Source organism: Mesocricetus auratus, unplaced genomic scaffold, assembly GCF_017639785.1.
Source record: "Mesocricetus auratus isolate SY011 unplaced genomic scaffold, BCM_Maur_2.0 Super-Scaffold_100008, whole genome shotgun sequence".
NCBI classification, from domain to species: Eukaryota; Metazoa; Chordata; class Mammalia; order Rodentia; family Cricetidae; genus Mesocricetus; species Mesocricetus auratus.
The window spans coordinates 58155987-58180819 of NW_024429192.1; the positions used below are offsets into that span (position 1 = coordinate 58155987).

Genomic DNA, 24833 nt, shown 5'->3' on the forward strand with positions numbered 1-24833 from the left:
GATGGTGGTGCAGATGGTGCTGAGGATGAGGAGCCCACTCGGCTCAGCCAATAGAGATCAAGATTGGGTGCAAAGCATGGTGAGTGTCTGCAAGGGTCTTCTGCTGGGACTGGATGGCTCCTGCCTCTCTGGACTTCTGGGTCCCTAAGTAAGGGGAGGGAAGGGGAAGGAAGGGGAGGGAAGGGGAGGGAGGGGAGGGAGGGGAGGGAGGGAGAGAGGGGATGGGTCCTTTGAGCTAGAGTAGAGCGCCCTATTTGAATCTCATATAATTTTCATGTGTCATAAACTATTCCCTTTTTCTCTACTGCCACTTAAAAATACACAAAACGGGCTGCAGAGATGGCTCAACGGTGAAGAGCAACCAACGGGATGGGATGCTCTTCCAGAGAACAAGGTTCAAATCCCAGCCCCACATGACAGCTCACAACTGTGTATAATTGAAGTTCCAGGGGATCCAACAGCTTCCACAAACATGCATGCAGGCAAAGCACCAATACACATAAAACAAAATAAACATTAAAAAAAGAAAAAGACCTGAAATATCCTTAGCTTGTGAGCCGTACAGAAACAGGCAGTGTGTCAAATTCACTGGTTTGTGTTCTAACCTTCCTCTGTCCTTCTGCACTGTGGTCCCAAAGTGCTCAGCCCAGAGGAAGGACACACCTCTGATATAGTAGAGGAGGGAGGGGCGTGGGGGTCCCGGCTCCCGTCCTTGCTCCCTGGGAGACCAGACTTGACTCCTCCAGCTCTGAGCCTGTTTGCTCTTCTGGATCCTAGAGCCTGCCTGGTTGGGCATAGCTGACAACTGATGGAGGGGCATGGCTCTTGCTGGCACAAGAGATGGTTAGAAAATGAGACCACGCTGTGTCAGCAAGAGCGAGGACTGGCTTTGTTGCTCGCCTAGGTTCTGCAGCTCCTCCATACCAGCCTCAGCAGAAGGCCGCTCTCCATAACTGTGAAGGGAATCAGGAGGGAAGCCTGACTCCTCCTGAGGCTCCTCCTCCAGCCCCACGCCAGCAGGACACACAGAACCACCATCACCTGTGGTTGGCTGGGGTCAATATGGCTGCCAGCCAAGGGATGTCCGTCTCTCAGCTGCTATACTATGAGCCCCCACATTGGCTTAGCCTGGGGAAACCAGAAACCTGGAATTGTTGTAAACATATCTAAAAGGACACAGAAATAGCCATTAAAAATTACAAAAACACACTTGGCTCAGAGTGTTATTCATTGTGTTGAGATGATATACATATATACAATTAGTATATATAGTACAACATAACAGTATATACTACATATACAATGTAACACATATAATTACCATGTATATAGTACAATATAACAATCACTTGAAAGTAGAAAATAAGGGAGCTGGGAGTGTAACTCGGTTTGGAAAGTGTTTGCTAGGCATGTGTAAAACCCTGTGTCAGTGCTCAGCACCCCAGAAATCAGGTATGGTGCCACACGCTGCTTATCCTAGCACTAGGGAGATGGAGGAGGTAGAAGCAGGTAGATCAGATGTTCAGGGTTATCCTTGGCTATATAGTGGGTCAGCCTGGGCTACACTCATGTATACCCATCTAAAAAAAATAAGCAGAAAATAAGAACCCAAACCAATAACCCTTAGTTAAGTAACCCACCCTCTCTCGCCCATATTTTCTCCTGGGCCATGAGTTATTCTACATTCAATCTTCTGGACTCAGCTGCAGGGTCATCTTTTGTTTCTCTCTGCCACTGGCCTTCTTGTAATGCCCTGTCACATTGTCCCATCCTTCCTATTTTAGTCCCATGGCTACAGTCTAAGGTCAGTGGCTCCATCCTGGTGCTCTTGCCTGGCACTGGTTTCTGGCTGACTTCTGGCCAGATTGCGTCACCGTCACCAAAGCTCTGGTATGTGGCCAGCTTCCTGTTTAGAGGCCATCAGTAGCTTTCCATCCTCTACACAACAAAGGCAAAACTGGGCCTGGCCTGCCCCAACCCAGCTCAGGACACAGCTCTAGCTCTGTCCCCAGCTCAGGACACAGCTCTAGCTCTGTCCCCAGCTCAGGACACAGCTCTAGCTCTGTCCCCAGCTCAGGACACAGCTCTAGCTCTGTCCCCAGCTCAGGACACAGCTCTAGCTCTGTCCCCAGCTCAGGACACAGCTCTAGCTCTGTCCCCAGCTCAGGACACAGCTCTAGCTCTGTCCCCAGCTCAGGACACAGCTCTAGCTCTGTCCCCAGCTCAGGACACAGCTCTAGCTCTGTCCCCAGCTCAGGACACAGCTCTAGCTCTGTCCCTGCTAATTTCTTTCACCCACTCTTGGTTGCAGCTGAACAGAATCGCCCATTCTCCCTGCCTGCGCCTAGCTCTAGGCCTTTGCTAATCTGAACATGGTTTCTGGGCAACTGATTGCAACAAAGATCTGTGTTGGCGTAGGGCCCAGCTCTTGGCTAATGGTTTTGTGTTGGCTTCATTTCTCTGAGTAATTTATTTAGGAACATAACCCCAAAGGGATTAGGGTTAGGGAAGTGAAGCAGGAATGAAGAGAGGGCCAGGACAAAGACCTGCCCTCCAGTCTATTCTGGCTGACTGGTTACTTCACCTGTGGGATCTTCTAAGAGGCCTTGGGAAATGTGTCTGAATGGTGTTTATCTGGAGACAGATAAGTATGCCTGTCCCCTTTCCCATGGGTTACAAGTTGACCCATGGAGACCTGGAAATATATATTCAAAACATGAAATAAAGCGAGTGACATCTTTATGCAGATTAGTGAGAAACTGGAATCAACCCCAACCCAAGCATCCTTCAAGAAGAAAACAGTCACACATTACCAAAAGGATAAAACAGGGTTATACATGAGAGCTCTGGTGAGTCCTGCAGATGTAATGTTAAATGAAAGAAGCCAAACACCAAAAAGTATATACACAATCCCATTTACCTGTGGTTCAGGGCCAGAACTCATCCATGGTGACAGAGAAAGGAAAATGCTCACGTCTGGAAGGGGAAGCTAGTGAGAGGCTGCCCTGGTTGTTGTTATTTTGTGTCCGTTTGGTGATGGATCCAAAAGCCTCACGCTAGGTGAGCTCTCTGCCATTGAGTCGTATACCCAACTCTGTTTTGAGCTGTGTCCCCAATTCTGTTTTCAATGTTTACTTTGAGGCAAGGTCTTACTAAGTTTCCCAGGCAGGCATTTAACTCATGCTACCCCAGACCAGTCTTGAATTTGCAATCCTCATGTGTTCTTGAATACTGTCTGTCTTTGCACAGCATGCAGAACTTGTAGCATGAAGTTTTTTTTAATGTGTGTGTGTGTGTGTATGTGTGTGGTGTTTGCACACTTATATGCACATTCATTTGTAGGCTAGAGGACCATCTCAGGGGGCATCCTCAGGGACACTGTCTACTTCCTTTGACTTAAGCCCAGTTCATCTCAGAGGCAAGCACCCCACCCACTGAGCCATCTCCCTAGTGTTACATGAAGATTTTTCTAAAGGGAAAATATTGGGGGCCGGGCAATATCCTATCCTGATTTATCTGGTTAAAACACAGCCCTTCGGAAACACAGGATTAGCACACTTTCTTGCCTCTCTGTCTGCCTTGGAGATAGACTGTTCCGTGAGCATAACAAAGCTCATAGTTACTTTCACAGTGTGCCCATCGCGGCCCAAGCCCTGTACTCTCTGCTAAGTTTGGTATATAAACATCTCATTCTGGCTGTTCGGTGAGCTATTGATAATGAGCACACCCAAGTGCACTTCTAATTAAAGTTTGCCCTTTTCTTGGCTGCTATGCAAGCCCCAACTCTGAGACCCAAGTTGGGAGAAGGAGAAGGTATCTACATAAGAAACCAGACTAACTCAGCTGAGGCCTGCCTGCGGAGCTGGGGATCAGCTCCATGTCTATACACGAATGGCTTTGCAATTCCAGGACATTTGTGCTGAGTCAATTAGGCCTGTGCCCCATGTCAGAATCACCCTCCACAATATGCCCTGGTTTTGTGGGGGGAAGAGGGTGGGTGAGTGGATTCTAAGTGGTGCTGATGGCTCCAGGATCCTTCCTGATGTTCAGGCTCAGAGTCTGCACTGGTCCCTGACCCCGCTCTGACATCTCCAGTCCATCAAGGTGGTTGCTTTTTGGTTCTACTTCCAAAACACGCCATTAATCGGAGAGCTTTCACAGGCCTTTCCTTCCCCATCATCCCAAGTCACACACTGTGGCAAAAGCCACCCAACTCCTAGTCTTTATCACGTTCTCAACACAGCTGCAGGAGTCCCAGGGCCTGGCCGTCACTCTGCTCAGAGCTCTCCAGGACCCCTTCCACTCACTTGCTGCCATTGTCTCAGACAAGGCTCCCAAGTGAGTCCAGAGCGAGGCCAACAGACCATCCCTGAAACTACGCCATCTGAACTTAGAAGTCAGAAGTCCATTGCCGGAGTTTGAGAACAGGCAATGAAGTTCCTTGTGCTTAGCTCTTACCAAAAAGACACAAACAAACAAAGAGACCTGATATTAGCCAGTCAGCATTCATTGTCTATTTCCCTGTTCCCACCTTAGCAGGAAAGTAGCTTTGAAGTTGCCGAGCCACTATTTGTTTTCATTTTTCCTTTGCTTGCAGTGCTGCAAACCCCATCCGCCCATGTGTCCCCACCCCCACCCCGTCCTTTTCTTTTCCCTCATCTGTCATTCTTTGTTAGCTCAGCTCACCCTAAGGAATGCTCATTCTGTTTTATGGAATAACGCCACCGAAATTCTATTGTGATTTGTATTTTGATAGAGGAAAGCTTCAGATAGGCGTGAGATCCCCATTATCCTCCCGGTAATTCTGCCGTCCCCACGCCCGTGTCTTAAACTCCTGTGACTCCAGACACACCGGCTCTTTGGTGCTCATGAGCCTTCCTGCTTTGACTGTTCTGGGGCTGTGCCTACCACTGCCTCTCTTGCTGTTCAGTACCGAAAGCTGTGCACGGGCACACACACGCACACATGCACACATGAACACACTGAACACACGTCACACATACACACATGTATGTACATGCACACACACATACCCGCATGCCCCCCCCCCTTGCTCTGTCCCCTCTCTTCAGGAGTTAGCTCTGGGGTGGCTCGCTCAGGGTGAGCTCTGAGTTGGGCTGCAGAGATGGTTCAAGAATTTGCTAGTGAAGGTTGTGAGGTCCTCAGAGCCACCAGCCCAGGCTTCGAAGTGACCCTGCTTACAGAAGAAACTGGCCTGGTACTTCTAGTGCTTTGTTTGTTTGTTTCTCTTTGTGCATAAGTGTATAGAGCTCTTGACCACGTCAGGTGAGAAGGAAATGGAGTGGGGGAGTTCCTTGTTGGGGTGAAAAGGTGCCTGAGTGCATACTTGCCAGTGGATTAAGCTCAGAGGTAGGGACCTGCCTGCTCCTGGAATGAGGAAGCCCCTGGCCCAGCATGGGTGCGGCAGGAGAGGGGAGGAGTGCCCTCCTGCTGCCTTCCCTCCAACTACTTGCTGGGAGAGTTTCACATGTGGTCATGGCTTCTGTAAGGGAGGTCTCCCAAAGTCCAAGTCACAGCAGCGACCCCCTCCCCTCTCCTCCAGTGGAGATCTGAGTTTGGGTGGAGAAATGAAGAGGCCCTGCCTACACACTGTGTTACTACACGCTGTGCTCTTGCACGCTGTGCTCTTACACGCTGTGTTTTTACACGCTGTGTTCTTACACGCTGTGTTTTTACACGCTGTGTTCTTACACGCTGTGTTCTTACACGCTGTGTTCTTACACACTGTGCTCCTGCACGCTGTGTTCTTACACGCTGTGTTCTTACACGCTGTGTTCTTACACGCTGTGCTCCTACACGCTGTGTTACTACACGCTGTGTTCTTACACACTGTGTTCTTACATGCTGTGCTTTTACACACTGTGTTCTTACACGCTGTGCTCCTACACGCTGTGAGTTCTTACACGCTGTGTTACTACACGCTGTGAGTTCTTACACGCTGTGTTCTTACACACTGTGCTCTTACACACTGTGTTCTTACACACTGTGCTCCTGCACGCTGTGCTCTTACACGCTGTGTTCTTACACGCTGTGCTCCTACACGCTGTGTTCTTACACGCTGTGTTACTACACGCTGTGTGTTCTTACACGGTATGTTACTACATGCTGTGCTCTTACACGCTGTGCTCCTACACGCTGTGAGTTCTTACACGCTGTGTTACTACACGCTGTGCTCTTACACGCTGTGTTCTTACACACTGTGCTCTTACACACTGTGTTCTTACACTCTGTGTTCTTACACGCTGTGTTCTTACACGCTGTGTTTTTACACGCTGTGTTCTTACATGCTGTGTTCTTACACGGTGTGTTACTACATGCTGTGCTCTTACACGCTGTGCTCCTACACGCTGTGTGTTCTTACACGCTGTGTTACTACACGCTGTGCTCTTACACGCTGTGCTCTTACACACTGTGTTCTTACACTCTGTGTTCTTACACGCTGTGTTCTTACACGCTGTGTTCTTACACTCTGTGTTCTTACACGCTGTGTTCTTACACGCTGTGTTACTACACGCTGTGTTCTTACACGCTGTGCTCTTACACGCTATGCTCCTACACACTGTGTTCGTACACACTGCTCTTACACGCTGTGTTCTTACACACTGTTCTTACATGCTGTGTTCTTACACGCTGTGTTACTACACGCTGTGTTCTTACACACTGTGTTCTTACATGCTGTGCTTTTACACGCTGTGTTCTTACACGCTGTGTTCTTACACACTGTGTTCTTACATGCTGTGCTTTTACACACTGTGTTCTTACACGCTGTGTTCTTACACACTGCTCTTACACACTGTGTTCTTACATGCTGTGTTTTTACACGCTGTGCTCTTACACACTGTGTTCTTACACGCTGCGTTACTACACGCTGTGTTCTTACACGCTGTGTTCTTACACACTGCTCTTACACACTGTGTTCTTACATGCTGTGTTCTTACATGCTGTGCTCTTACACGCTGTGTTGCTACATGCTGTGCTCCTACACGCTGTGCTCCTACACGCTGTGCTCTTACACACTGTGCTCTTACACGCTGTGCTCTTACACGCTGTGCTCCTACATGCTGTGTGTTCTTACGCGCTGTGTTCTTACACGCTGTGTTTTTACATGCTGTGTTCTTACATGCTGTGTTCTTACACGCTGTGCTCCTACATGCTGTGCTCTTACACGCTGTGTTCTTACACACTGTGCTCTTACACACTGTGTTCTTACACACTGTGTTCTTACACACTGTGTTCTTACACGCTGTGTTACTACACGCTGTGTTCTTACACACTGTGTTCTTACACGCTGTGTTCCAGAGACTGGTCCCAAGACACTCAACTCCATGTAGCTGGCAACCCTACACAGATTCCATCAGCCCCTTCTGACATACCTCAAGATGACGACAACTATTTTTCCCAAGCTGTGCAGCCTGTCACCTCAGTATGGAGTAAAATTCTAGCCAATAGGGTCACATATCCAGCAGCTAATCCAGACTGCTGGGCCAAGGGCCCTCAGAGTTCTTCTTGACTAAGGCCCAGAGTGGGCAAGCTACTTGTCAAGGTCACACAACTTCTCACTCACCATGAAGGACAGAGCTGGACACAGGACAACTATTTTGATACAGTTTTAAATTTCTTTCTGGTTCCTGGTTTTGTGAGTCTGTGACATCCATTATGTCTGTGAGTCTGTGACATCCATCATGTCTGTGAGTCTGTGACATCCATCATGTCTGTGAGTCTGTGACATTCATCATGTCTGTGAATCTGTGGCGTCTATCATGTCTGCTCCATCCCAGAACTACTTTCATCCAATAGCACTTACTGAAAATTCCCAAGGAACCTTGTCTGGCCAGCAGGTGTGGCCATAGGAGCCCTTGACCTTGGTCCTTGAGGGATGAGTGCCCTCTATTTCGGGGGAGGTATATTGGAAATACAGTCTGTAACTCTTAAGTGTCCCTAAGTCATCTCCCTCACTTTGGCCCTCCTTCCCAGGCCTTTGGACTCAGGGTATCATGGCACACTATACATCCTGGTACCTGAAGGTTGGCTGGAAATGTGGTCCTGGCTTTGATATGGAGGCAAAAATCCCAGGATGTTGAAAATAGAAATATTAGAGGAGAGAGCCCTGCCCCCATTCTGGAACATTGTCACCTTGATACCCAGGAGCAGGCACATCTGCTGGTGGGAAAGGGGGCTCCCACTTAGATCTTGGGCACCTGAGATGTATATGTTTCCTATGAGCACCAGCAATGTACAGGGGATACTCTGTAAGAACTTTAATGGCCTCCTGAGTCAGACAGCATGCCCATTTTACAGACTAAAAAGTTGAGACTCAGAAAGGTTCTTTCATTTGCCCATAATCCCTAGAACTAATAAAATCTAGGCTCAGCAGAGAAGCTTGGGTCCTACCACGAAGCTCAGGCCCCAGGTATGGATGAGTGGGGTAAACATCATCTCTTCCGCACCCTTCCCAGAGCAATGGGAATGATGCTGTATCTTCAAATCAGAGAGACTAGGCTGCCGGCAAGGGGACAGGGGTGGAAGGGCAAGCTGTGTTCACCTGGCTGTATCTGGAACCTACCCAGTCATGCCTGGGCAGGTGGCTGCCCCTCCTCTCTGGATGGAGGAAGCAGGAAATGATGGTGAGGAGAGGCGGCAGGCAGGTCTGCCAGGCAGCAGTGGTCAGTCCCAGGCAAGATGGGCTCTGTCTTGGGCTTAGCTTTGCCTCTTCTTTTCTTCTGCTGGGAGGCTGGAGTCACTGCCAGCTCTGAAGGTAAGGGACAGGGCAGGGTCTGAGGGTCCTCTCTGGCCAGGCTCTGGGTGTGAGTTTTGGCAAAGACAGCCCTTTGTGGACAAGGGTATAAATGTTTGTTAATTGTTAACAGCCTGCTGAATGTAAAATACGGTGGCTGTGGACAAGTGTGCAGGATGACAATGTGTCAACTTAAGCTTGGTGACATGCAGCCATCACTGTAAGGGAGTCTGGGAGTTGGTCTTCAGGCATGGGACAGTGGGTGGGAGGGTAGGAGGGCAGGGAGAAGCCAGCCGGTGATAATTCCACTGGGAACTGACAAATATGGCCTAGCAAAGCTCTGGTTCATCCAAGTTTGCTACCCAGCAGTTACTCTTTGAAATTTACCCTTTGAGTGAAGATTTTGTGACAAACTGCTTGGACAGGGAGATTCTGAGAGAGGTGGCCGTTTCTGAAAGATGGGAGCTAACACTGGTGTGTAACTGACAGGCACTGTGCCAGAGTCACCACACACACTTCAAATGGGTGGTTTTCATAGCAAGTTTATGCTCCTAGCAAAACCGAGCAAGGGTACTGAGACGTCTCATCTGTCCTGTCCCTACCACTTACCGTCCCCTGCTGTACATGTCCTGTCCCGTCTCATCTGTCCTGTCCCTACCACTTACCGTCCCCTGCTGTACATGTCCCCATAGCATCAGCATCAGTGTTGTTACAGTGATGACCTCACGCTGACACATCACACCAGACCGTACCTTTTAATTCTATTTGTTTATCGACCAGTATTCCTATGCAGGACCATGGCTGCCTGGAACTTGCTATATAGACTATGTATGCATGTATGTATGTATGTATGTATGTATGTATGTATGTATGTATTTTCTTCATTTTTTATCTGTGTGTGAGGGAATGTTTTTACATATGTGTGGAGTCACATGTATTTGACTGTGTGCGAACATGTGTGCATTGTATATGGAGACCTGAGGTTGATTTTGTGAATCATCCTTGAAGGCTCTTTCACTTTATTTCTTGAGATATGGACTTCCTTTTTAAAAAATTCTTATTTGTTTATTTTATGTATATGAGTACTTTGTTTTCACCCATACCAGAAGAGGGCACCAGATCTCACTACAGATGGTTGTGAGCCATCATGTGGTTGCTGGGAATTGAACTCAGGACCTCTGGAAGAGCAGCCAGTCAATGCTCTTAACCGGTGAGCCACCTCCCCAGTCCCTGAGATAGGGACTTTCAATCAAACCCAGAACTCATCAATACAGCTAAAGAGAGAGAGGTGGAATCTACATGTACTTGGCACAGGTGTGGAGGCCAGATGACAGTTTGGGGATTAAACTCAGGTCATCAAACTTGGTGGCAAGCACCGCCACCCACTTGAGCTACCCAGCTGGTCCAACATTACATTTTTAATTCTCATAACTCTGAGGACTAGACATTCCCATCTAAGATACTCTAAACTGCTCGTTTAAGGGAAGTGTATAGGGAGTCATTATCCCCGGAGCCAGCATGTGCTGCTGCCAGTGCCTAACCACTGGACCACACACTCACAGTTGACCAGGCGAATGCTGCATTTTCATTCTGTTTAACTGCAAACTTACTAGCCCATGAACCATGAACCCCAGGTGCTCCTCACTCCGTTTGGAGCCCAGAGACTTAGCTTGTGTCACAGAGGCAGTACACAGCAGAACAAGGCACGGAGAGGGGACTCAAAGCTGGCTCTAGGCCCACACTCTCCTCACCCCCAGTTTGGACCTGGGCTGAGTTCCGTGGACCAGGAGGCTCAGAGAAAGAGCATGGACTGGAGAGTGGAGAGTGGGGGAGGTCTATGAAGAAGGCAATCAGCCGATTCTGCAGGTGTGTGTGTGTGTGTGTGTGTGTGTGTGTGTGTGTGTGTATAAGAGAGACAGAGACAGAGGTCTATGAAGAAGGCAATCAGCCACTTCTGCAGGTGTGTGTGTGTGTGTGTGTGTGTGTATAAGAGAGAGAGATACAGAGACAGAGACACAGAGAGACAGAGACAGAGACACAGAGAGACAGAGACAGAGGTCTATGAAGAAGGCAATCAGCCGATTCTGCAGGTGTGTGTGTGTGTGTATAAGAGAGAGAGACAGAGACAGAGACACAGAGAGACAGACACAGAGAGATAGACAGAGAGACAGAGACAGAGAGTGTGGTTGGGTTGACTGAGTGAGTACAGAGAGGGTATGTGTGTGCTCATGCTCAACTAATGGATCTCCTTACCCAACTGAGTTGTCTTCGGCTCTCTGACTGCTGGCTCTGCTAGGACACATTGCATTCCGACTGCAGGCTCCTCTCTCTTATCCTACCAGCTACCTCTAAAGATGAGACCTTGGTCATTCTTGAATTTTAAGGAAATGCTTCCATGAGAAAATGTTTTTGGGGTGAACAAACTACCCATGGAGGAGTGACAAACATCCTACAGAAGGTTCTGGAAGTCCTCATTCCTGTTCTGCAGTTCATGGCGCATGTGGATTTGTGTCTCCTTTGCCCACCCTTGATGGCACATGCTGAGACACTGAGGTGCATCACAGTGATCAGCTGGGGTCCTGGGGCTGCCTGGCCTCAGTGGGGTTATCAGAACTTCAGAGGGCACTAGTCGGGGCAGCCTGTCTTTGGAGCTGCCATGGCTTCTCCGTGTTGCCTTCGTCATCTTTGTTTCTATAGACAAAGACCCTCTGTGCCATCTGGTAGCACCCAGGGCATAAATGCAAACACTCATGTGAAGTCAGCCTATGGAGACTCACCAAGTTGTTCTCACCCAACACAGGCTTGAGCATGAGCAGTTCAGTTCCTTTGGTGACAACAAACAACACAAAAGTGTCTGCCTTTACTCAAAGGGACAAGCCCAGCTCAGCAGTGACTTTCCAGCCCTCACTCAGTATGATCCTGGAGACACTCAAACTCTGAATGCTGAAACTGTTTCTAACGCCTTAGTTGCAACCAGTACCAGTTCTGAAGTCAATTCCAGGGACACCCAGACCATGTTTCTTTTTCTTTTTTTTTTTTTCAGTTTAAATTTAGATAAGAAACAAGGTTGCTTCACAAGTCAGTTCCAGGTTCTTCTCCCTTTCCCTCCCCTCCTCCCGTGCCCTCCCCCCAACCCTCCCATTATCCCCTCATTTCCCCAGGGAGGGTGAGGCCCTCCATGGGGGTGTCCATAGTCCGTCATTTCCTATAGGGCAGGGCCTAGACCCTTCCCCAAGAGTTCAGGGTGAGAGTGCACCTCACATTGTTGGATGGGAGTCCAAAGTCCGTGTGTATACTTGGGATGGGTACTGATCTGCTGCCCAAGGCTCAATAGATTCCCTAGGCCTCCTCACTGACACTCACATTCAGGGGGTCTTGATCAGTCCCATGCTGGATTCCCAGGCTGATGCCTGGGATTCAAGAGTTAACCTTTGTCAGGTCAGCTGTTTCTGGGGGTTAAACCAGCCCAGTCTTAATCCCTTTGGTCATCAGTCCTCCTTCTCTGTTACTGGCTTTCTTGAGTTCAGCTCAGTACTTAACCGAGGGAGCCAGCCACTGAATGAAGGTTCTGTTTCCCAGACTCTCTGGCCATGGGATTGTAGGCTGGCACTCCCCAGATCTATGTCTAAAATCCATATATGAGAGAGTACATGCCATGTTTCTCTTTTTGTGACTGGGTTACCTCACTCAGGATGGTTTCTTCTAGTGTTATCCATTTGCCTGCGAATCTCAGGATTCCATTGTTTTTTCTGCTGAATAGTACTCCATTGTGTAAATGTACCACATTTTCTCTATCCACTCTTCGGTTGAGGGACATCTAAGTTGCTTCCAAGTTCTGGCTATTACAAATAATGCTGCTATGAACATAGTGGAACAGACATCTTTGTTGTATGAATGGGCATTTTTTTGGATATATGCCTAAGAGTGGAGTTGCTGGGTCTTGTGGTAGGTTTATTCCCATTTTTCTGAGGAATCTCCATACTGATTTCCAAAGTGGCTGAACCAGTTGGCACTCCCACCAGCAATGGAGGAGTGTTCCCCTTTCATCACATCCTCTCCAGCATAAATTGTCGTTGGTGTTTTTGATTTTAGCCATTCTGACAGGAGTGAGATGGTATCTCAGAGTTGTTTTGATTTGCATTTCCCAGATGGCTAAGGATGTTGAGCACTTTCTCAAGTGCCTCTCAGCCATTTTAGACTCCTCTATTGAAAACTCTCTATTTAGTTCTGCAGCCCACTTTTTAATTGGGTCCTTTGATGTTTTGGAGACTTGCTTCTTGAGTTCTTTGTAAATTTTGGAGATCAACCCTCTGTCAGATGTGGGATTAGTGAATATTTTTTTCCCATTCTGTGGGCTGCCTTTTTGTCTTGCTGACTGTGTCCTTTGCCTTACAGAAGCTTCTCAGTTTCAGGAGGTCCCATTTATTAATTGTTGATCTCACTGTCTGTGCTAGTGGTGTTATGTTCAGGAAGCTGTCTCCTGTACCAATTCGTTCAAGGGTACCACCCACTTTCTCTTCTAAGAGGTTCAGTGTGGCTAGATTTATGTTGAGGTCTTTGATCCATTTGGACTTAAGGTTTGACCATGTTTCTTATAACAAAGACTAGGAAGACCACTTCTTCTATAACGTCAAACCTGGAGACCCAGACTAATTCTGCAGCATCAACCCTAGATACTCAGACCACTTCTCCTGCACCATCAACCCTGGGAACCCAGACCATTTTCCCTGCAATAGAGGCCCTAAAGACCCAGACCATTTCCTCTGTTACAGAGACCACAACTCTCGCAGTAAGGATACCTTCCAACTTTATGGTTGTGCATCCCATCCCTACGGATACTTCAGATACTTCTGCCACAAGTAGCAGCCCCAGGACTGGAACGAGCTCTGTCAAGCCTAGCACAGAGAGGGATCCCATAGAAGCCATCTTTGACACCCTTTGTACTAATGACAGCTCTGAAGAGGCAAGGAAGATCGCATCTGACCTCTTAACCTTGGCACACACCTCCACAGAAGCTGAACACCTGCACCCAGAGAGCAGATCCTCCTCAGACAGGTCAGCTGGGGTCCTCACCAGGCCACAGGTCCTGGGACCCAGCGTCACAACTCCAGCCAAGGACTCGGTTGCTTTCAGTGTCACCCACATTAAGCTCACCACCTGCACCACAGAAATAGAAACATCCATCATCTCTGGGAACTTAGACACAAACCATAGCCCTACAGGGGCAACAGCCTTGTCCACTTCTGAGACACTAACTTTGCCTCAATCCCCTGAGGCAAAACCACTTAGCCCCAAGATCACAAGCTCACCTGGGACCCCAGCCCTTGCCTCCACCCTTGAGGGTACACTGCCTATTAGTCATGTCACAGAAACAGAAACAACAGTGCCTCAGATTCCCACCTCCGGTGGAACTTTGGTGACAGTTAGTATGAGCACACTGAAAGAGACCTCAGCATTCTCTACTGAGACACAAAGCCACACCGAGGTCTTGGGAACAATTACAGTCCCCTGGGCTGCCAGGTCAACAATGGGAGAAGCAACCACCTTCACTGGATCCTTAGCTTCAGACAGCAGTGTTTCAGCAGGGGCCACCACCAAGAGCTCTGCTACCTCAGAGGATATAACCAGCAGCTCCTTCCTCACAGGTAGTAGCACTCTTTCTTTTGCCTATTCAACTACAGCTAGCACCAGCAAAAAACCAAACATCACCTTAGCCAAGCCCACAGCATCACCAAAGACCACAGAGAAGCCCCCAGCATCTACACCCACTGCTGCCTGGACAAGAACCACAAAACGTGATCCAGGTAAGTGAAACCGCCATGTGTGAGCTTTGCAGATTTAGGTTTGGAGTATTTGTAAGGAGTTGAGAGGAAGGAAGGAGCTCAAGACCGATGTTGCACCCTCTTCTGACACTTCAGGATTTCCTGGTAAGGTTAAATAGGCGGTTAAAATGTATATGTTATGAAGTGATATGTATGTGATGTGTGATGTGTACATGATGTGGAGATGTGTACGTGATGTGGTGATGTGTGCCTGATGTGTGATGTGTACATGATGTGTGACGTGTGATGTGGTGATGTGTACATGATGTGGAGATGTGTGATGTATTATGTGGAGATGTGTGTGTGTGTGTGTGTGTGTGTGTGTGAGATGAGTGTGAAGCTGAGTTTTTGAGACATGGTTGAGATCTTGACTGTTTTAACCTGAGAGACCTTGGACCTGCCCCTATCTCTGAGCCTAAGTTTCCCCACCTTGGCTGGGGAAGGGGCTGCATCAGGACCATCTTTTCCAGACCTAACCTCTACAGTGTCAACTATTGAGCAACTACTGTGCTTCAGGTGAGATCTGAAATGTTATTTAAAAGACTTGGCCCCTAAGCCAGCCATGCCCCACACAGACAGGAAGAGGCATGTGGACGGGAGACTTGTCCACACTGCTGCCGTGCATGCTGTGTGGAGCCCCAGAAGTAGGGCGCGGTGGCCACGTTTGTTGTGCTCTACAGACCAACAGAACAACGTTTGGGGAGTTTACATCTTCCTTTCTGAAAAAACAGAAACTCCTCCGAGGGGTCACTGTCAGCAGGTCTGTGGTAAGAACAGCCTGTGGGCAGCTTGGGGCCTCAGCCCGGGCTGCTTGCTCCGTCCTTGTGGTCCATTGCTGTGGATCTGTCTTGTCCCACCTTTTGGGGCAAGGGAAGTAAAAAATCTAATCATGAATTGAGGATATAGCTCAATAGTGATATTGATAGTGATATATAGTGATAGAGCCCTTGATACCGCTGAATGTGCCTGAGACCCTACATTGGACTCCAAGCCCTGGAAGATCCCCATCTCTGTCATCCTTATCTCTCTGTCTCTGCCATCTCTGTGTGTGTCATCTCCACCTCAGTCTTGATCTCTGTCATGTCTTTCTACGTTCAGATCCACCAGTACCATCTTTTATCTTCATCTCCATTATCTCTCTCATCTCTTTATCAACTCTGTCTCTACTCATCATACATCTTCAGGCATGATATCACAGGCCTTCAACCCAGAACTCAGGAGGCAAAGGCAGCACTGTGAGTTTGAAGCCAGCTTGGTCTACATTGTAAGACCCTATCAAAAAACCGGAACCAACCCAAAACAAAAACGTTCAACCACAGCCATATTATTGAGTATCTTTTATATTCTGGGTAAAATAATATAAAAATACTTCATAGTCAGTAGGCAGAACCCCAAAATGGCTTTACCAGGTATTCTAGTATTCTATCTGTGGCTGTGTTGAAACCATGACCAAAGCAATTTGGGGGAGGAAAGTGAGATTCCCTCTTCCCAGGTGTGTGTAGGCCCTTGTCAAGTTGACAAAAGCTACTACCACACCAGAAAGAGGTGAATGAACCTACTTGGCACAGGGAGTAGACCATTGATAGGATAGTTGCTGTCATGAACTCAATAAATGTGCAAGAGGGGAAAAAAACATTTTAACCTAAGACACACCACCAAAGAAGTGTTTAGGAATCCCAGGGGAAGCTTGAGTTTGAATTGAGTTCCGCCCAATGCTATCATCCAGACCCATTTTCAGAACAGCCCCTCTCCCACCCCCTCACCCTCACCGCCTAACCAGGCTCTAAAGAACATTTGGTTCAGGCAGTGTTACCATAGAAAACCAACTTTTTCCTTTTCGTAGTTATCTACAGTTAGTCTCAAAACCTGCCTCAGTGGGCTTTTCCTTGGGGGCTGATGACATACTTCCCATTCTGGTACCCAGAGGTGAAGCCACACACATGGGGTGGTCCCGGGTGAAGTCACACACATGGGGTGGTCCCGGGTGAAGTCACATACATGGAGTAGTCCCCAGGTGAGGTCACACACATGGAGTAGTCCCCAGGTTCTAGGCACAAGTCCTCTTGCTGTCCCCACTCCCACAGAGCACTCCGTTAGCAAAACTAGTCTGCATGTAGAATAGACCACAGATAGCTTCATCTCACAAAGAGGGCAGCCTTGGAGTGAAGGAGAATCCTTTTCATTTCTTTCTTTCTCCCTCTCCCTCTTTCTGTCAATCTCTCTCTTCTCCAACTCCTTCTTCTCCTTATCATCATCATTATCATCATTGTGTGTATGTGAGTGTGTGTGTGAAAGAGAGAGTGTGTGTGTGTGTGAAAGAGACAGAGAGAGAGTGTGTGTGTATGTGTGGTGAAAGAGACAGAGTGTGTGTGTGTGTGTGTGTGTGTGTGTGAGAGAGAGAGAGAGAGAGAGAGAGAGAGAGAGAGAGAGAGAGAGAGAGAGAGAGAGAACAGGGATTCATGTGTCATGGTGTCATGGTATACATCAGGAGTTCAGAGGACAGGAACCATACTCAGATCGCCAGGCTGGTTCCACAACCCCCTTTACCCATTGAACCACCTCAAAAACTCAGAAGAGAGTTCTTGGCACTCATCCCAAAGAAATTTACTCTACTTGAATTCCAAATCTATAACCTCACAGATAATCAATTTCCTTGGTCCAACCATCAGGCACACAATCAGTCAGTGCCTGGTCAGGGGGTCCAGGGAAAGTTCTCTACAGCAACAAATGACCATGTAAGCTGCTGGGACTAACCAAGGAATTCCTGCCCAGGACTGACTAGGTATCAAGATTTATTTTTTCTCAAGAAACATAATGTTTATTTCTATACACCCCAGATAGTGAGGGCTTTCATGATTCTATCCAGTCCAGCATGGTAAAACAACATACTCAGTGGTGTTATTTATAGAAGCCTGGATGACTCAGAGGCAGTCACACCACCAAAGAGTCCCACCTCTTATGTAACCTTGGGGAGAGGCAAGGCCTGAAAGCCTCCCTGATCCCCACATGAGGGAATGTTTATAGACCTGATTTAGTAAGGGTCTTCTACGGGTGGTCACAGCTGATGTGATCTAAGGCATCTGTTACCATGCCTAACCCAGAGGAAACAGAAACACAGCACTAGCTGCGAGCAAAAAGTCGGGAGGTCCACCCCAAAAAGCTAACGACTTAAGGACAAGTTATTGGGGCGGGGGAAAGATTAGTCTGGAAACCTAGAGAATACAGGGCATCTTGGGGCTCTTAGGTATTGGAAGTGTTTCTTAAGGAGAGAAGGAAGGAGCGGGAGTAATGAAAAAAAGGATTCCAGAGACTTCTAGGAGCTAAGTCAGTGGCCTGCTTAGTCACTCTTATATGAGGTAGATTTAAGAGAAATCAACTTTGTGTTACAGTGTATATGAAACAGAAATCTGACCCAAAGGTTAAGGTGGCAAAGGAGACAGATGAGGCGTAGAGGTAGAGAGGTCAAGCATTTCCATCTTGCTTTAGCAGCTCACCGGACACCTGCAAATCCAAGCAGAGTCAGTGCTTTTAGCAAAACTGGCCCCCGAGTCTGGAAAGGTAGCACGCTCAACTGGTGTCATCAAAGCACACGATGGAGGTGCTGTCTATAGTTAGTGAGGGACTAAGGATATGCTGCTCTGCTTCCTGACCTCCAAGATCTGTGATTTTAAAAGTCAACTGAAATAAATGAGGTTTGGCAGGGAATTATTTCCCAGCACTCTGAAGGCAAGTGGATCTCTGTGAGTTCGTGGCCAGCCTGACTTACAAAGAGAGTTCTAGGACAGCCAGAACTGTTACACAGAGAAACCCTGTCTCAAAAATACAAAAACAAACCAAATAAAAGACAAGCAGGAGTGTAGACACGTATGGAGAAGGGCCCAGGTTGGAGATGACATGACTGTTTTCATCATCTTTCATCTATACTCAACTTTCAGAAGAAGACGGAGGCTTCCTCTTTGTCAGGCTAAGTGTGGCCTCCCCTCAGGACCTCACTGAGCCAAAAGCCACAGAGAAGCTGATACACCAGGTAAGTTGTGCATCAGGCGAAAAGTGAGGGCTCTCGGAGACTTCAGGAAGCATCTGCAGGACATAGGAGGGTGGTTACGACATGAAATAGTGTTTCATAAAAGAGCGTTAGGAGCTGAACCTGGGGCCCATGTCTGGCTTTGATCTTGCTTAACTTCTCAATTCTTCCCTTTCTGTGATGAATCTCCCCACCCCCGTATCCAGTTTCTTCAGGTCCCAGAAAGGCCCTTCTGACCTTTGAAAAGGCCGTCGATGTTGATGGGAAAGTAAGCAGAGATCTTGATAGTTTACATGGAAAAGGTGAAGTCTGAGACATCTACAGGTGTCTCTCCCACTGTCGCAAATGGCTGGAGCCAGCAACGTAAACTCATCATGAGTATTTTCCCTGTAACCCTGTGTCCTTCGCTATGCATGGTCTTTCTCCATACATACGGAAGGGGGCATCGCAGGGGTAAAACTACTCAGCCTACCTTTGCCACTCTTTTTTTTTGAGGGGTGTGTGTGTGTGTGTGTGTGTGTGTGTGTGTGTGTGTGTGTGTGTAACAGCCCTGGCTGTTCTGGAACTCACTCTGTAGACCAGGCTGGCCTCAAACTTACAGAGATCCACCTGCCTCTGCCTCCTGATTGCTGGGATCAAAGGTGTGTGTCACCACCGCCCAGCCCTTCTCCACTCTAATACATTCCCTACCTAAAGCAAGGAAATCCTGCCACCAATAGTAGGCTAGCTCTTCCCATATTAAATGTCTTAATTAAGACAGTTTCCCATAGGCAGGCCAATGACCCAGACAATGCCTCATTGAGACTCTCGCAGGTAATTCTAGAGTGCATTAAGCTGACAAACATCGCAGGCACCATGACTGACATCCAATAAACATCACATGGATGGGAAAGGGTAGGAAATAGGGATGTTAGATATAAAACCCCTTGGAGATATGCTCTAGACAGGGAGGAAGATGTTGGTGCATTTACATGCTGTGAGTCTAGGCCATTTGTAAGGTTCTGGGGTCAAGGCTTTTGGGGGTGCTGTGAATGAGTGGAAAATGGGTCAGCTCAATATAAAGGCTATAGGCCTAGCTCAGTGCAGGTTGTATGAAGTGTCCAAGCTCTACCCATATTGTGAACAGTGAGAGCAGACCTGGGGTATTCCTTAAGACAGACTGCCCCTTCCACCCTGTTTCACCAAATGTCTTAGTCTGGCAGCCAGCACCTTTCATAGTCAATGAGGACCACAGTACTTCAGGCTCAATGTTACCTCTAAAAGAGGGACTGACAGGTAGCATTATGCCAGGAGTAAAGTCCTACAGCCAGGATAGACAGGTGAGGTGATCCATTAGCAGACAGAAGTGGGTGCTACCCCTAACAGTAAGATCCCTCAGTGAAGGCAAAAGAGGCCCAACATCTGTCACCATCTGGTCTTGTCTGGCTTCTTTAATTTGTTTCTATTCCCTTTTCATATTGTAAATAAATCCCTACTCATACATCTAATTTCTGTTTTTATCTTATTTTATGTGTAGGGATATTTTGCCTCCATGTATTTCTACGTACCACGTCCATGCCTGGTGCCCGTGGAGGACAGCAGAGAGTATCAAACCCCCTGGGACTGGAGTTACAGATGGTTGTGAGCCAACATATGGATGCTGGGAACCAAACGCAGGTCCTCTGCAAAAGTAACAAGTGCTTTTAACTACTGAGCTGTCTCTCCAGCCACAGATTCAGTTTGTGTCAGGTCCTAGATGTCCAGGCTTCCAAGGAGCTAAGGGACACTGATGGGGAAGAAAAAAGCAAAGCTTCCAGCTGCAAATGAGGGAGGGGCCCCAGATGCACAGAAGCAGAGGAACGGCAGAAGAGCATCTGTGAAAAAGCGTGGGGACACGCTCCCTGGGACGCTGTCCCCTTACTGGGCACGGTCAGCAGGCACCATACCCCATGGGCTGTCACATGGCTTCCCACTGGCACTTTGCCTTTGGGTTGTTTGTTGCAGGGCCAAAGTTCTAAGCAGGAACATCCAACTGACCAAGCCTGGCTCTGGGGTATCAGGAGGGAATAAACATGTAGGTCTTCAAATTCTCTTAGTAGCAAGGAGGCCGGGTAGGGAGTACCATCATGAGGATTTCTGTCTACAAGGTATCCAAGTTTGACATAGGACAGATAAATAGATGACAGATATCTTTGTCATGAACATCAAAGTAGGAAGCAGGGGTTCTCATGGGAGAGGAAGGCCGCAGTGGATCATAGACTTGACACCTGAATTGGCAACTATTTCAGGGGTCAGAAAGCAACCTGGAGCTCAGGATTGGGTCAGGCAACTGTGTGTGTGTGTGTGTGTGTGTGTGTGTGTGTGTGTGTGTGTGTGTGTGTGTGTGTGTTTATTGCACGGAAGGAGTAGCCTTATATACAGACTTACAGTACAGTAGAAAACTCCAGGTGTAAGAGTTCTGTGGTTTCATAATTAGAGGTTGATGCCAGTGGGGCAGTGCTGGGGCTGTAAGTCAGGACTAGCAAACAGGATGCACCTGTAATTATTGGCTAACAAGCAACTTACAGAGACCCCGTGGGGGTTGGAGCCCAACACTGCTGTGTGTTTTAAGTGGCCCTTTGTAATGTGCAATCTTCCTGCTAGCCGCCTGGGTCCCAAGCTGTCAGCCCCCAAATAGCACACGGAACACTATATTAATTACGAAGCTGTTGGCCATTTTCTTGGTTTCTTATTGGCTAGCTCTGACTTAATTATCAACCCATAACTACTAATCTGAGTTTTTCCATGCGGTCTTCTCTTACCAGAGAAAAGGATCTGGACCTCTTACTTCTCCAGCATCCTACATCGTGACTCTGTTTCCCAGAATCCTCCTCGATTCGTAGTTCCACCTAGCTTGCTTCCCTATTGGCCAACAGTGCTTTATTTAATCAACCAGTAAGACAACATACAAAGAAGGCCTTCCCCCATCATGTCCTCTTTCCTGTCTAAATAGAAAGAAAGGTTTTAACTTAACATAGTCAAATTACATTTAACAAAACAGTTATCAAGTAAGGACTATTGTTACAATATTTTATCCGTTAACATTTAGCAAGATTCAAAGAAAATATCATCTATCCTATCTTGTGAGTCTAAAGTCTTATGTGTAGCTTATCTTTTATCATAACTAAGGAAAACTATAGCTATAACTATAACTATCTGTCTTCAACTCCATCAAAGACCACAGAAGGGTAATATATAAACACTAGAATTGACAGAGACATCTCACTACCTGGACAGTCACCTGAAGTTCCTCTGCAATGTTGGGGCATTCATCTTCAGCCCATAGGCCACAGTGTGTCTGACAGACTTCTCAGCAAAGCAGGAAATTTTAAACTGTCCATCTGTATTGGCAGTTTGTCAGTTATTTTTCTGTGTCCTGCAGAATGTCTGGCAGACTCTTCCATGAAGCAGAAACCCTTTGGACTGTCCCATCAAGTTCAGCAGTCACTTTCCTGTGGGTCCTGCATGTTCAAATTATACAGCAACAGTCAAACGGTTCAGGCAAGAGCAGTTTCCTGCCCAAATGGCTAGTCTTGCCTTGTCAAGGGCAAACTCCATAACAAGTTTCTTCGATGCCCATCTTCCTCTCAGACGTAATTGTGTGTCAGGAGCAGTTGTGTCTGTCGTGAAAAAACTAAACCATTTTAATTGCCATTTTCTGAAGGTCTTTAAAAGGTTTGAAGAATATCTGTCTCAAATACATCTCTGTATATCTAGAAAACCTAAGTAACCTAAGTTTTGACTATTATAGGTAACTATCTATAATCTGTATTTAATTGCACATTACATTTTAAATGAGTTATACAAACACAATACCATATCACAAAATTGATCTTAAATTTTTTTCAATAATGGAAAATCCATTCCAATACAAAATATTCATTTCTATACCATATTCTCCCTTTTACCTTTAAAAAGATATTGGTTGTGATAATTAACCATTTATAAGCAACCCCATTTAAATGAAAACCAAGTTTTATAAGCAATATTTGGGAATTTGGGTGTTGTTCATTCCAAACGGCTTCCTGCTGGTTGGGGGAACTGTCCATACCCTGGGGATCATGACATAACACAGAAACCTTGCCAAGTCCTTGTTTTTTGTAGTCTGTAAGGCTGCATCATCTCAGCTGTTTTAGATGTTGGACCACCTGGGCCACTGCTTCAGGGGATCTTGCTTCATCAAACCATAGAAGTCTGGAAGGAATCCACAGCTTTTCATTTTCTGTGGAAACACAAATAAAATCTCTTTTCCAAAGTAACATATATATTTTTAAACTATATAAGTTGGAGTAATTTAGCAGCATTTATAATCAAGTATATTTCAGAAGTTGTTCCTTCCTTAGCAATTGAACAACTGAAAAACACAATAGCACACAGTATCCAGACTCCCTGTGTATTTTCTATCTTTATGTGGCTTTTTTATTACTCTATATCTTTTAAGTTTACTTCTTACTTTTTTGAGACAGGGTTTCTCTGTGTAATTTGACTGCCTTTAAACTCCCTCTGGGCTGGCCTTGAAATCAGAGATCTATTTGCCTCAGTCTTCTGAGTACTGGGATTAAAGTTGTGTGCTACCACACCCAGCTACTCTCTTTGTTTATTTTATTTCACTATCCTGTTTCTTTTTTGTTTCCCAAGCCTATGTATATTTTTAAACACACTATAAATCTCTTAGAGGTTTTACTCCATCTGAATCTGACTTTACTGTAAATCTTTGTTTTTCTGGCCATGTGTCTTTTATCTGCTAAACAGCATTGCTAAATTAACTGCCATCTTTCCAAGATGGTGGGCATAAGTTTACCGCCAGCACTGGGAGCGTGCTCACCACCTTAGTCTATGCCGCCATCAAGCAGCATGGTGCCAGTTTGGAGATGTGGTCACTGCCACTGTCAGCTGCTTGTACACACCATTCTTGTTTGGTAGTGGGGCCTCTTAAAAGAGCCCCATAGTTTTTTTTTTGTTTTGTTTTGTTTTTGTCATTTATGCCGAGTCAGAAAGACTCCCATAAGGGAACCACATGAGTCTGCTTGTCTCTAGCAAAACAGAGCTCACCTGAGAAAAATGCTGCTACCAAGAAGCTGTGCTTCTCTCTGTTCTTCTGTTTCTAAAAATCCCTTTAAAGCTTTTGCCATTCTACGTGGAAATTCAGGATCCCACTTCTAACACCGTATGTAACGTGTATTCTTCCCGCCAGCCGCATGGGTCCCGAGCTGTCTCAGCCCCCAAATAGCACACGAAACACTATATTAATTATGAAGCTGTTGGCCATTTGCTTGGTTTGTTATTGGCTAGCTCTGACTTAATTATTAACCTGTAGCCCTTGCTATCACGGGAGAGGCCCAGGAACATTGTTGCTGTCCCCCCCTTCTTGTCCTTGGCCTGTGGTGGGCTCTGGGCAGATAGGCTGAGCACCTAACCTGTCCTTCTGCTTTCCAGATCAGCTGTGAACTGCACACCCACATGCCACTTGTCCAGGTGTCCTTGCTGAAAATCAGAAGGGGCTGAAGAGTGTTAACTGCAACCAGGCGTGTCCTCTACACCGGAAGAAGAGTAAATGCTGCCTGTGGCCTGGACCCCAAACCGACCAAAGCCATGGTACTGTGCCTTGGGCCCACGTGCCATGGGAAGGTCAGCTGGCTTGACAACCCTGCCCCATACCTGACCATAAGACCTTGGTCCACTATGCCTGAATGTGTGTGCAAGCGGGGAGGGCTGGGTGTCCTTCACGTTCTCTGACTGGTTATTGTATTTCAGTAAAGGGAAAACTGATCACCCACCTGTGTCCTTCCATTTTGTACTCGATGACACTCAGTGTGACCCAGAGATTGTCTATAGTGAGCCCATGTGTCTTAGATGTTTTTATTATGTGAGAATTTGGGGACTGCTTTCCTGTGGCCTGGTTTGGTTTGGCACTGACCAAGACTTGCCTTGGAGCCTGTTGAACCATGAGTTCTGTGTTAGTCAACTTATTGTCAATATAGCAAATAGAAGATCCTCAACTTGCAATGTGAAAAAGCTGATTTCTAGCCGGGCGTTGGTGGTGCACGCCTTTAATCCCAGCACTCGGGAGGCAGAGGCAGGCGGATCTCTGTGAGTTCGAGGCCAGCCTGGTCTACAGAGCGAGTTCCAGGACAGCCTCCAAAGCCACAGAGAAACCCTGTCTCGAAAAACCAAAAAAAAAAAAAAAAAAAGCTGATTTCTGCTCACAGTTGAA

The 24833-nt window shown here is 47.0% G+C and overlaps 1 protein-coding gene across 3 annotated transcripts; it reads left to right on the plus strand.

Moving 5' to 3' along the window:
- Positions 1–8620: 8620 nt before the first annotated feature.
- On the plus strand, positions 8621–24393 carry Muc20 (mucin 20, cell surface associated). Of its 3 annotated transcripts, none has more exons than XM_040750909.1 (4): positions 8621–8776; positions 13528–14559; positions 18513–18604; positions 24056–24393. In XM_040750909.1, the coding sequence occupies exons 1-4, from the start codon at positions 8701–8703 to the stop codon at positions 24122–24124; spliced, it is 1269 nt and encodes a 422-aa protein (XP_040606843.1). In that variant the 5' UTR covers positions 8621–8700; the 3' UTR covers positions 24125–24393. The 3 variants fall into 3 exon arrangements, with proteins under 3 accessions (XP_040606843.1, XP_040606844.1, XP_040606845.1); XM_040750911.1 differs by having other exon boundaries at positions 8628–8776; positions 14437–14559; XM_040750910.1 differs by lacking the exons at positions 18513–18604; positions 24056–24393 and having other exon boundaries at positions 13528–13810; positions 14437–14559.
- Positions 24394–24833: the final 440 nt, after the last annotated feature.